Here is a 13,892-nt window from a genome sequence, read left to right as displayed (position 1 = left end):
GGGAAATTGGGGCTAAGTAGTCTTGATTCTGAGTAGCAGCATCTGTCTACAGTTCCCTGGGGAAATTAAAAATTGGGACCCCAACCTTTTATTTTATTTGTCAGTGATAAGTTTATACAACTCTTTCCATTATCTAAGTTTGTTGGTAATTAGATTGAAGCAGTAAACTGTAAAAAAACAAAATAGTTGCAGCTACATGTTTATAATGGGAGATTGCTGAATAATTCACTCAGGAGTTTAGACGTGCAACTTAAGTAAACTTCCGAGCAGGTAAATTGGTGGGACGCATTCTGTGGCTGGCATGTACGGTTCTGGATGCTGTCGTGAAGGGATAATTGAGATTAGGACAGCTAACCTCCAAGAGGACTGGTGTTAAATGAAGCAGTTTAGAGATGACTTTACAGGGATTTCTTAATCTCTTTAGCAAAGTAAATGTTCAATATTAACACAAACACGCTGCGGGGAGGAAGAATTCAAGCTGCCAAGAAAGTACACGTCCACCGTCGAAGTTTACTATCTTCACACCAGATTGGTGAGTATTTTCTTCCTTCTCACAATGGGGGAGTTCATTTGGCCCATTAAATCCAGCTCACCCTTCACAATAATCCCATTCCCTTAATTCTACAGTAACTGTTTCTCTCCCATGCACATCATCAACCAACCCTCCTACTGTGAAGGAATGGGCCAGGTAGAAGTTGTTCGTTTTGGGGGAAGGAAGTGCACAAAGGCTGCACTAAATGTCAAGAGTGCTTGTTATTTTGCAGTAGGATGAGGTGAGATTGCAGCTGAAGGTACATTGTAATTTCTCTGATGCATTAGAAAAGCCTAGCTCTGTCTTAATTGAGGGCCAAAGAGCACAGAAGTTGAAAACAAAGTCCATGCATCAAGGAAATGAGCAAGGGAAAATGATCGCATAGACTTAACATAGGGAAGGCTTTCTTGTGCATCTTAAGCAAAATGTATGGAAGTATTTCACTAACTGTACAGCTAGCACTTTCCAGTGTGAAGTGTATAATGCCAATTTTATTACATTATGTGAAAATGATTAACACACACACACACACAAAGTTAGTTTTATAACCACCTTGTCTAAAGAACACAGCAAACCATGTTATAATTACCAAACAGACATTGTACTCTGTGTGAAAGGTCCATGTTGTTTCAGTTCAGCTAATGAGAATAGAAATCTGATTGAAGCAAAAAACTTTTATTTAGAGCGAGAGGAATGGATTTTGTATTAGTTTCTTCTACAGTGCTTTTCAATGTCAAAAGTAATCAGAACTCTTAGAACCCACAATACTTGCCATGCAACATCCTAAAGATGTACGAGTCTCTGGGAATTTTGCTGAGTCTTACAAGAAGAAAAAAAAGACAGGTAGTTCAAGATTTTTTAAACCTGAGTGGACAATAAAAGAGAGGGACTGAATTTATAAAGAGAAGAGGTAATGTTTCTGATCTACCCCTTCATCACAATTCTGTTTTAGATCCCATCACTCTTAAGTAAATTGAACACCTTTCACATAAAGATATAGAAATTAAATAGGAAGAGGATATTGTTACAGCACGGATTACACTGTGATAAAACCTTGAGGTTTAACTTTGTGTTATTTATTACTCTTCACTTGCCTATCTGACAGCACTATACTGTGGAGATTGTCAGCCTTTTGTGATACTCAATACCAAAGATCTGCTCAATACTGTTAAAGATGTTGTGGGGCCAAGCTTGAACAACACTCTCACTTAAAGGATTAACACCTACTTGAAATTCTTGATGGAAATAACGTTGACCTCATGGTGTATGTTAGCAAGTGCTTCCTAACTAAAACTTTCTGACAATGCTCCACTCAATCATTCAATGCAGGACTTATAATGTCCCTCCCCAGGAAGGTATAGAATCATTGCATGTTCAACCGCAAAGTTCAGGCAAGAATCATCCAGACTCACTTATTACTAGAAGTTAAAATGTTTGTTCAGTAACTGAATCAAGTGTCCAATGCAGTAACATTGCCTAAATGCCTAAACCACCAAAAGACAGTTAACAGTGAACCTTTCAGCTCAGTTCAAATTATTCTGGGTTCAGAACCACAGGATGCAAAGAGTAAACATAACCACTCAATGTTTGCAACATTTAGAGATGATAGTTACAACTATGGGAAAACAGATGATGTTATTTTAGAACCGCACCTTCAGCTCTGCACCGTGTTCCTTTTTTTAAAACCAGAAACAATTCAATGGAAAGCTCAGAGTTAAGTTGCAGGTGCAAATCACATAGAAAGCTCAGTAACATTCGCATCACATTCTATGGCTTTAAAATCAGCACACTCAGAAACTGCTGCTTGACAGCACGTGACAGGAACTGATCCCAAAGATGTATGTATCACAAGATCACGTGCATCTGCAATAGGGTGCTGGATCAATGCTGCAAAATATCTTCCCTTAAGCGCTGAATGTTCTTCCATTCCTTAATATATAGGTACACATCTACCATCGCACTAATATACAATCTCCACTCTCTACTGAGTAATATGAAAGAGACTTCAGATCATTATCCATGTCTATCTCCATGTCCATCTAACAAAAGAACAAAATATTTGGCACAAATTAGTATTGTAAATACATTCAATAATGCACATTGTTAAGTGAAATCATACATACTACGCATTGTACTAACATAGGATTATACAATACAGAATAGTATGTTAGTAAAATACCTAGATTACTGCATGGCGTATTAATGTAAAACTCTTAATACCACAATGTTAAGATAAGCCCCTATAATACTGCAATTGACACTAATACAAAACCACATAATACATGTTCATTGGGGTGTTGATTTTAGTACCGTATTATGCAGAATTGTGTGTCCACACTGACATGTCCTTGTATATTGTAATTCTATGCCATCAGATTGCCAAAATAACTAAGCAACATTTAGCACCGCCTTAATTAGAATTGCCTCACCTTTGAACTGACGTAAGTTAATTTTAGTTCAGCATCTGGAACTCTCAGCAGTCGATGAAGCAGCCCCCTCACTTTCTGAATGGTCATTGACTCTATATTAATGACAAAACATAGTTTAGTTTGTGAGTTGAAGGTTTTAAGATCTCCGTTAAGAAGAATCATTTTCTTTTGTAGTGTGTTCTTAACATGATAAATAGCCTAAGACACTGCAAAGCTAATGAAATAATAAATTAGTAGTATTTAGACACACAGTTGCAAATTGAGCAAGGATTGGGAATGAAATATTTAGAAATGATAGGCAAAATGAGGTGGACATAGAGTTGCTATGATAATAAATGACAGAAAAAAAGCCGAGAGTAAGGATCTTAACGTGAATAACCAAATAGTCACTTTAGGTTGAGGTCAAAAACAGCAAGTGACAGAAAGCATTGGTGGGATCTGCCATTTGGCTGATAATCAACGGATATGACATAGAATATAATGTTAATCAGGAAACTAGAGGTACATATAATAAGAGCCAAACAATAATAACATTTACACCAAAAACACAAGCTGTTGGAAAATGCAGCATGTCAGATAGTATCTGCTGAGTTTTTCCAGTATTTTGTATTTCCAGCATGCACATTTTTCCATTTTCATCGTGGGTTGGCTGGGCAACCCAATTAGAAGGATTAGCATTGAGGATAAATTCATGGAGATTGTACAAGATGGATTCCTTAAGTACAAACTGATGAGCAAGCTCTTTTACAAAAGGAGGACAACACAAAATGTTGGAGTAACTTCAGAGGTCAGATAGCAACTCTGGAGGTCAGGGATAGGCGGTGTTTCAGATTGGTCCCAACCCAAAAACGTCACCAATTTATGTCTTCCAGAGATGTTGCCTGACCCAGCAGTGTGTGTTTTACTTAAGACTCCACCATCTGCAGCTCCTTATGTCTCCAGTAACCTTTGTCAGATCTAATATAATAATCTTGTAGTTAAGGGATCCTTAAGAAAGAATGTGGTGGCATATTAATAACATCAACACTCCAGTGCGGCACCAATGACCTGCAGGGGCTAGATTATTGCAGTTTTTTCTGTATTATAATGTGCAATCATTTAGGATTTGGGATGTGGTTGTTTTGGACTGGTACGCAAACACATTCTACCTTAAAAATACCATGATATATATTACTTGAATTAAATCCTTTATTTGTCATTCAGACCTTTCGGTCTGAACGAAATGTCGTTGCCTGCAGCCATACATGTAAAAATAAACAACACACAATAAACACAAATTAACATCCACCACAGTGAGTTCACCAAGCACCTCCTCACTGTGATGGAGGCAAAAGTCAGAAGTAATTACTGAATACTATCCCAAGAAGCATTCAAATTTCAGTGGCTGGGTAAGGTAAGAGGAAGACAATTTCAGTTTTAAAAAAAATCAAGTAATAAAGTATATTTTGTTTCATTTTTAAGTGATCTGGCTTTAATTAATTTTCATTTTCCATGGATAATATTCCAAAACTCCAGAAGGCAGATTTAAGTAGATGATCATAATATTGTGGTGCGTAGGTCCCGAAACGAAAGAGAGGAGTCAGGTATTTCGAAAGGCACCTTTATTTATGTTCTTCCCGGTTGTAGGGAAGTCCACGAGAAATAGATGGCACCCAAATGCTTGCCTTTAAACCCTCTGGTTAAGGGCTGCCTCTGGACTGAACCATTCCCGTGCCGAGGGGTTTGACAGGATGGCCCGACCCTCGGGAGCCGCCACAGGACCCCACCCACAATATGGATATTTATGAGATGACTTTGCAGAAATTGGCAGCCATGATTCTCTTTAATCATGACTACATATAGTAATAACTCATCGTTGGTAAAAAGCTTTGGGTAATCTTATGGTTGCAGGGGTATTATAGAAATGAATATTCTTTATACAGGTATACCAGGTGCTTTATCCTTTTCCAAAAGTGTAGATAATTAACTATTTTTCTTACCTGGTAGTTTCTTCTCCAATAACTTCTGATCTGGATTATCTGGACATTTAATAGATAAAACTGAGGGACAAATGAACAGCTTTATGACAAATGACAAATTAATAAAGCATGACTTTACCATTCAGTTCTTCTACTCCCTCACATACCCAACATGACCATAATGCATTCCTTTCAGTCAATTCCATCGTTGTGGTCCCAGAACTAAAACTCAGATCTATCTATCTTTAGGTGCACTCACAGTGCCCTGACATAGTCCACCGCTCAGGTATAGTGCCTTCAATACAGTGGAGACAAGCAACCAATCAATGTTATCTCAAAATTGTTAATGTTTTATGTTAACCACACTCGACCATCAGTCACTTGGATAAAGATGTAAATAATACTCAAGTTTGATTATTTCGAAACAGCATGGAGGTAATTGTTTCCTTGGTTAAAACACAGGATTTTTGGGCACAAATTATATAATTTTCTTTAAAGATATCAAAACCCTTATTAGTTTGGAACTCAATAACTGTTTGGACTTTTGATCCACCCAACAAAGAGTTTAAGATATTTTCTACTTTACAAATAGTTACATTTTAATTAATACAATAAAAAATTGCCAACTTGTAATGTAAAAACATAATTTATAATAAATACCATTATTCACGCCACCTTTAATCTCTGCACACGACTAACAAAGCACTCAGCACAAATGCACCAGGCTCCTACCCCAGCACAAGCAGCAGATCCCTCATGCCCATCATGACCAGCAGATTTTTCTATCGTCTGCTTCTCGCTGCAGTTTGTAGCTATTTCAGCACTTGACCTAGAGTGGCCCTACAACCTTAGCAGATGCAACACTTGTCCCTGCAACTCCTCTTTCACTACCATCCAGAGACCTAATTGACCCTTCCAGATGAGGCAGAGATTCACCTGCATCTCCTCCACGCCTTGTTTCCTGCATTTGACGTTCTTGATGTGGCCTCCTCCATATTGGAGCGTGCAGACTAGGCGACTGCCAACTACCTGTTGCATGTCATTTCAGGGTTGAGAGAGAATGATAGATAGCCATGATTGAATAGGGGAGTAGACTTGATGGGCTAAATGGCCAAATTCTGCTCCTAATTCGCACACTGACCCACCTGTTCCCTGCCTTTTCCATTGCCACATGATCTAGAAGAACAAAGCCTCATATTCCACGGGTAGCCTACAACGGGCAACCCATTTCTAATCCAGCTCCACTTGCCTGTATTTTTTCCTTATCCGTTTCCATCCATCACCAACCAGCCTCTTTCTCTATACTCCTCCAACCCCCAGCCCGCAACCTAAAGCTTCATCTAAACATCATTCCCCTGATGCATCTATCACCTGTCAGTCCGTCTCACCACTTCCCTTTATACTGCCTCGCCTCCCTCTACACTCTTCCTTCTTCATACAGGGTCTAAACCGGAAATGTCCACCATCCTTTGCTCTTGCAGATGCTGCCTGGCCCGCTCAGTTCCTCCAGCTGTTTGATTTTTTTGCTACTTTCAAGTTTTGGATTTTTGTGACCCAAGACCCACCATATGCAGGGATTTTACAAGGAATATTCTTGTTATCAAAATGCAATATCTCATTGTTCAACTGGTTCCTATAGTCAGTAACACTTCATGTTTTAAATTTTAAAAAAGCTTTGTAGCACAGTTTAACTTTCACTTCTAGCAAACATGTTCTCACCCAACAGCTGATCCTTCAGGGCAAACAACTTCTGTTGCTCCATCTCAGCCTCTTCAGGAACGCCATACACTGCCCAGGAAAATCAAAGGAGACATTGAACACTTGAAAGCTAAACTGTAAAGATCAACCCAGTTTCAAACAGAAATCACATGACCAATTACATAATTTATGCTTGAGCAAAGGTTTGCTTAAACTGGTGGATTTACTTGGGATTCTCTTGGCCTCTGGACAATATCCCAGAGTGCAGCAAATACAACGAAAAACACTGATCTTTGACATAACTGCGGCAGGAGGGACAGAACTTTCAAACCACAGTCCATTAGATTAAATGTTTAAAACAAGAGTGTATTTAAACAATATTTCCATACAAATCAAACTCACACCCAAAACACAAGCCACTCTTATGCCCAATGGTAAAGTACGTGTTAAGATATAAAACAATTCAAAAGTGTATGAAAGGACTCTTCTATAGAATGGATGAGGGAAGGCTATTGAAAGACCAATGGTGCTTTGCTTAATAAAGTCTGTAGGAGGCGATCACGAAAGGTCACCAATTACAAACTATAACCATCTTCAATGAGCAAGTACTCAGCATAAAGTGCAGATCAGATCCAGGAAACAATTTGCACAATAAATTATTTCCTTCCGCAAAGCTTTTATTAATTTTGCTTGCTCCTACATTAACATTTTACTTTTGGGGAAACTGTTCTTTCCCTGGGGTTGGTTTGCACATCTTCTCTGCTGCTTTGAACATAAGAAATTGGAGCAAAAGTCAGTCACCCATCTCCGTTCATTGGGTTCGTTATAATCTTCTATCTAGGCGTCATGTTCCAGCATACTACCCAAAGCCCTTATCTGCCTTAAACATCAGAAATCTAATGATCTGTGTTGAGTGAACACAATGACTGAGCCTCCGCAGCTCCCCGAGGTAGACAGCTCCAAAGGTTCACCACTATCAAACTCATGTAAGTGCTGTGGCCTAGCGCTATTCATAGTTTGGCCTTAGATCCCTTAGTAATGGAATTATCTTCCCCATAACCACCCTGTCAAGCTCTTTAAGAAATTTGGTAAGTTGCAATGAGATTCATTTATTGTTCATAAGACAAACCCGTCCATGGAACCAGTCTGGTGAATGTTCACTCCACTTGCTTTATGACAGGCACATCCTTTTTTGGGCAAGGAACCCAGAATGGTTCTTGGTGAATCCAAATCTGGACCTTATACGATTGCAATAGGACTGTTTTATTCTTGTATTCAAATCCTCTTGGAATAAAGAGCAACATATCCTCCTAATTACTTGCTACATGTTGGCCTTCATTGACTCGGACACAAGCACACCTAGCTCCCTATGAACATCAAAACCACTTCATCTATCACCATTTAACACACACTTGTTTTGGGCAAAGTGGATAACCTAACATTGTTTCACATTGTCTTCAGTCATGTATTCTCCCACTTAGTTAGCTTATCTATCGCTCTTGAAGCCTCTTTACATCCTGCTCTGAAGTCCCATCTGGCTTACTATTAATTATACAAATACTGGATAAAAACAAAACCTTCCCATTTACTATCTTGGTCAAAAAGAATAATGTGCAGAGGCCAATTTGAAAATAAGAATACCTACAAAAGGAAGGACATCTCATGCCAGTCTCAAGGTAATTTAACAAGCTTAACGGTGAATTTTAGTGTTTGCAAATGTTAATAAGTGGCCCCAAAAAGCTGTAAAATTTATTTCAGCAGTGTGTAATGTTATAACCTCCAGGAAATGAAAAGATTTAACCATTTAGAGCAACATATTCCTTTGATCCATTCCTTCACGTTCCAAAACATTTCGAAGACCACTACCCTCATGCACCAGAACACATTTCATACCAAATATTTACCCATCCTTATTGTTCACCAAATAAGAGACTATAAGTGGCCAAAAATAAAACCAGTCCTAAAAACTATTACAAAATTAATATTTTTCTACTCTCAACATATTGTGCTATTGAACCTGGTAAACTCCACATTAAAGGGTTAAATTGGTGCTTAATGCGAGGCAGGATTTCACAAATTTCCAAGTGAAAAATAACAAAAACAGAATGAATTCGTTCCACCCAATGAATCCATTCCTTCATTCAATTCACGACTGCTGAAAATCTCTACTTCCTTTGTCACAGTCAAAGAAACAGGTCTTTCCGCTCAGCTTGCCCATGCTGACCAAGATGCCTCATCTACACTAGTCCCACCTGCCCAAGTTTGGCCCATATCCCTCTAAACCTTTTATATCTATCTATCTATCTATCTATCTAAATGTCTTTTAAATGCAGTTAGAAAATCTGCCTCAACTACCTCCTGTGGCAGCTCATTCCATATACAACCCACTGTGTGAAAATGTTACCCCTCAGATGCCTATTAAATCCTTCCCCTCTCACCGTAAACCTATGTCACCTGGATCATGATTCCTCGAGTCTGGGTAAAATACTTTGTGCATCTCCTCCCCCCATGATCTTATACATCTCTATAGGATCATCCCTCATCCTCCTACTCTCCAAGGAATTAAGTCATGGCCTGTCCCACATCTCACGATAGCTCAGGCCCACAAGTCCTGGCAATATCCTCGTAAATCTTCTCTGCACTCTTTCCATCTTAAAACAGAACACAATACTCCAATGTGGCCTCAACAATGTTGTGTACAACTGTAACAAAACAACTTTGTTCTGCTTTCCTTAATACATTTACCAATAAAAGTATTATCATCTCAGTCTGGAAATGTTTGCCTGGCTTCATAAGTTACACCAGCTCATTGAAGACCAATCACTAACTTTAAATGTAATCAGGGAAGAGGAGAGACTGACCTGACACATTGCAAGTACTTTTAACCATTTACTCACTCTCTAGGAGTACTTGATATCTGGGATGTTCGGCACAGAATTCCTTATCAGGTGTGTTGTTTGCAGGATCACGACTCCCTCCAGCCTTGAGCCAGTCCTTCCCAAACTTCTTGCGATAGTCTAGTTCTGCTCCCTTTCTCTCGTCAGTTGAAATCTATACCAAGATTCAAACATTAGTGAAGTGATAGTAGGATAGACGGGCAGAAGAACCTTTTTCCCCAGAGTGGAAATGTCAAAAGACTAGAGAGCATAGCTTTAAGGTGAGGGGGGCAAGTTTTTATTAATTACACGCGCTGCCAGTGGTGGTGGTGGTAGATACGATAGTGGTGTTTTAGAGATGTTTACTCAGGCACTTGGATATGCAGCGATATAGATCACATGCAGGCTGATGTGATTAATTTATCTTGGCATTATGTTTGGCATAGACATTGTAGGCCAAAAGGCCTGTTCCTGCGCTGTACTTTCCTATGTTCTATGAATCAAACGTACTGTAGAAGAAATAAGAACAGAAAAATAGAACACATTAATTAAATGGAGGCTTATGCATCCAAAAATGTATAAAGGTATTGCCAACAACTTTCCTAAACGATTTCACTGGCCACTGAACTGGAACAGATATTCAAACAAGTAATTGTAAAAAAAAAACATGCAACAGCCAAATAACATCAAGTGGTGCCATATATAGGTGGAAATGGAGTGGATGTCCAAGTGTATAGGCAGGAGAGGATTAATAGCAGCAATCATTCTATGATGAATTATGTTCCAGGGTAATACATGCCTCTTTTTTATATCTGGAATTAATTCAGTGTGGTCAAGAGTTCTCAGACAAACACTATCAGGTCGCAATAAAGGAAGTTTTAACTGGGCAGGATTGACAGGGCTATTAAATCAATATAATTGCAGCGATAATCATTGGGTATAAATAAATCAGACCGTCTTCACTTGGTATTAATCTTTAAACTATACAGGTATAAATTCAAGAAAAATCAAGAAAAACAAATACAAGAAACTCTCAGCCAGCATGCAACATCTGCAGAAAGAGAAACACTTGATGTTTTAATCCAGGACTTTTCAAACAAACAAAGCTGATTATGATCCCTGATGTGCAATGTTATCATTCTGTTTGCGTGTCATTTCAACTCTCTTCCCATTCCCATACTGATCTGCCTCTCTCTCCTGGGCCTTTCCACTACCAGTGAGGCCAAACAAAAACTTGTTGCTGTCTGGCCTGCTGAGTGTATCCAGCTTCTTCCACCTTTCATTCAAATTGACAGCATCTGCCTTTGCTTCTAAATTTTTTAATTGTAAATTGAGTTGAACTTCCTTAGGTATCAGAGCCCAAGCTAGGTATCTCAAAGATTAAGAGTGCACCAAGATATTATCTCATGAAAGGAAGTGTGAGAACTATGAGGACAGGATAGAATTAATTTGCATTTGGCTTCACTGTGGTAGTGTAAAAGGCCAAGGAGAGAGAGGTCAGTGTGGGAATGGGCAGGGAGTTGACATGACACACAAATGAAACAGCATCTCATATTCCACCTGGTAGTCTACAGTCCAACAGCATAGATATCATGGAAGAATTTTTATATATTACAAACTTGTCAGAGAATTGTGAACAGAACCTTCATTTCCCACACAGTCCCTCATCCATTTTAATAAATCTCTTCACAATGCTCATAACAGTTCTGTACCCTTTGCTAAGGCGTGGTGCCTATAACCTTTCAGCCAGCTTTTGCATAACTTATTGCTTTAGAACTATATCCCTAACAAACACTTTTTTTTAGAAAACAAACGCAGCCTTATCAAGTTGCCTGGCTACTTTTAAAATTTCAGAAAGCTCTATAGAATAGATGTGGTATACATTGAAATCAATTTGGAATTCAGGAGAAACTCAGAGGGATGAGATGATGGAATAGACTACAACAGTCGATGTGAACAGCTCAAGTACATTTAAGGAGAAACTGCAAATGGAGAGATTTATTAATATTAAATGAAATGGGGATGGAAAATTGCTTGCATGCTTTATAAACACCAGTACTAGCTTGTTGGGCTGATGTCTGTTTTCTGTGGCGTACATTTCACGAGATTCTACGTAAAAGCACTTACTTCTGTCCTGTTTAATACTTTCAGGCCTCCTAGCTTTGCGATGATAAGCTGCCGCACTGTCTTTGCATTCTTCTCACTTTCCACTATTGCATTGTCATTAAATTTCAGTTGTTCCAAGTTCTGTAACTTGTTTAATTCGTTCACCGTTGAAAACTTCAAAACACAAAAGGAGAACATTTTCGATGATATTGTCATTACCTTTTCTGTTAACAAGAAGCTATGCAATAAAGGGAATGGCAGCATTGTGGTTATGTAACTGACTGATCATCCTGACACACAGTGCAAAAAGCCCTGTGGCAGCTAAAAATGTTAAATATGGTCAATCTATATCAGGAGTAAAAAGCTAGCATCAGTAATGGTACAGCTTTTTGGAAAATATCAGATGTGAATTAAATCTCTTAAATGCTGCACTTCCATTGGGTGTTATGCTGATGTTTCTTAAACCTTTCGCTCTTCATTAAAGTCAACCCCTTGCATTAATAGGTCTTGTCCTTTGACTCAGTGTCACATTGTTTATATGTGCTCTGGAGACATTTTATTGCATTATAAATGGAAGATGCTGTTGAACTGCCACAAGCAATAAAACATATTCTCCCATTGAGAGAACACTAAGATGTTGTGAATAAACGGATGGAAGGATAAACATTTAGCGATGAGAGTGCAATTCTGGGAATCACTAATGCTCTTATTGCCTTGTTAACAATAACCGGAGCTAAAAGCATACAGCTTGTGCCTATCCTCAGACAGCTAAAAGCTTTAGTTTACTGGGCTGGAAAAAAGTGATCCATCAAGAATGTAGCCGCAGTCTACTGCGGAACATTATGGATAGGCAGGGATTAGTCGGGTCCTAATGAACTGCAGGCTGGTGCAATCTAAGGAGGCATGTCCAGACGGAACCAAGCAGCAGAGGGAAGGGAAAGGCCAAACTCTGCATTAGCACTACAGCTTTAGGATCTTAAGTAAAGCACTGCTCCCCATCCCCCAAACTAAAGTGAACCTGGACAACTCCCAATGACCAAATGTGTAGAGCAGAAAGTTTATAAGTAGCAATGACAGCTACTTGGGGAATTATCTAATATTAAATAGATGAGTAACATTTCAGATCCCCAATCCATGGGTGTGCTGGCAGATTGAAGAGGAAGTGGTTCGACTATAATTTTCACAGAGGAGCACAAGGGCTGCAAGTCTCTGTACTCCAGCGACTAGACCAGAACAGGGAGACCACAAACAGCTTAGTCCCAGAGGTGTGTCAGCCTGTGGGCAGCAGGTAGTTGGTAAAGAAACCGAAGCCCAGGAACCTGGCACCCAGTCACGGTGTTGGTGGCAGGCTCCATAAGCTTATTCCCACTGCAAACAAAGCTAGCATTTATTTCAAGGGGCTTGTATACAAAAACAGGGATGTAATGCTGAGGCTCCATAAGGCGCTAGTAATGCCGGATTTGGAATATTGAGCCTACATCTGAGGAAGGACATGCTGGCTCTGTAGAGGGCCCAGAGGAGGTTTACAACAATGATCCCAGGAAACAGTAGGTTAACCTGTGATGAGTGTTGGAGTTTAGAAGAATGAGGGGGGGACCTCATTGAGACATACAGAATAGTGAAAGGCTAGGATAGAGTGGATGTGGAGAGGAAGTTTCCACTAGTGGGAGTCTAAGGCCAGAGGTCATAGCCTCAGAATTAAAGGACATTCTTTTAGGAAAGAGATGAGGAGAAATTTCATTAGTCAGAGGGTGGTGAATCTGTGGAATTAATTGCCACAGAAGGCAAATAAATTGACATTTTAAAGACAGATAGATAGATTCTTGAATAGTACAGGTGTCATGGGTTATGGGGAGAAGTCAGGAGAATGGAGTTAGGAGAGATAGATCAGCCTTGATTGCATGGCGGAGTAGACTTGAGCCAAATGGCCTAATTCTGCTCCTATTACTTATGAAAGCCAGTAACCGTGAGGTAGAGAAGGAGGATTAGGGAGGGGCTGGTGGTAGCTCTTCAATCTGGATTCAGGATGGAGGTGCAGTCTGGAGATGGAAGAGGGGGATGGCTGTAGATGCCAAGTCAGTGGTTGTTTTCAAGGCAGAGATAGATAGATTTTTGATTAGTACAGGTGTTGGAGGTTATGGGGAGAAGGCAGGAGAATGGGGTTAGGATGGAGATAGATCAGCCATGATTGAATGGCGGAGTAGACTTGATCGGCCGAATGGCCTAATTCTACTCCAATCACTTATGATTCCATTTACTGGCTAGTGCCAAAATGCACGCATTGATAAAGTAC

General features: G+C 39.4%; 1 protein-coding gene across 2 annotated transcripts in view; it reads right to left on the bottom strand.

The window, feature by feature from the left end:
- Positions 1 to 1,191: 1,191 nt before the first annotated feature.
- Positions 1,192 to 13,892, bottom strand: part of tbce (tubulin folding cofactor E) — a 49,779-nt gene continuing 37,078 nt past the window's right edge. For both annotated transcript variants that reach the window (XM_055635159.1, XM_055635158.1), the window contains exons 12-17: positions 11,621 to 11,773; positions 9,515 to 9,668; positions 6,639 to 6,707; positions 4,941 to 5,000; positions 2,962 to 3,053; positions 1,192 to 2,571 (exon numbers count right to left, since the gene is read on the bottom strand). In XM_055635159.1, the coding sequence (XP_055491134.1) occupies positions 2,482 to 2,571; positions 2,962 to 3,053; positions 4,941 to 5,000; positions 6,639 to 6,707; positions 9,515 to 9,668; positions 11,621 to 11,773 (618 nt within the window). In that variant the 3' untranslated portion in view covers positions 1,192 to 2,481. The remainder of the gene's footprint in view (positions 2,572 to 2,961; positions 3,054 to 4,940; positions 5,001 to 6,638; positions 6,708 to 9,514; positions 9,669 to 11,620; positions 11,774 to 13,892) is intronic.

This window comes from Leucoraja erinacea, chromosome 5 (assembly GCF_028641065.1).
Source record: "Leucoraja erinacea ecotype New England chromosome 5, Leri_hhj_1, whole genome shotgun sequence".
Classification (NCBI taxonomy): Eukaryota; Metazoa; Chordata; class Chondrichthyes; order Rajiformes; family Rajidae; genus Leucoraja; species Leucoraja erinaceus.
This window is presented reverse-complemented; position numbering and strand designations above follow the sequence as displayed.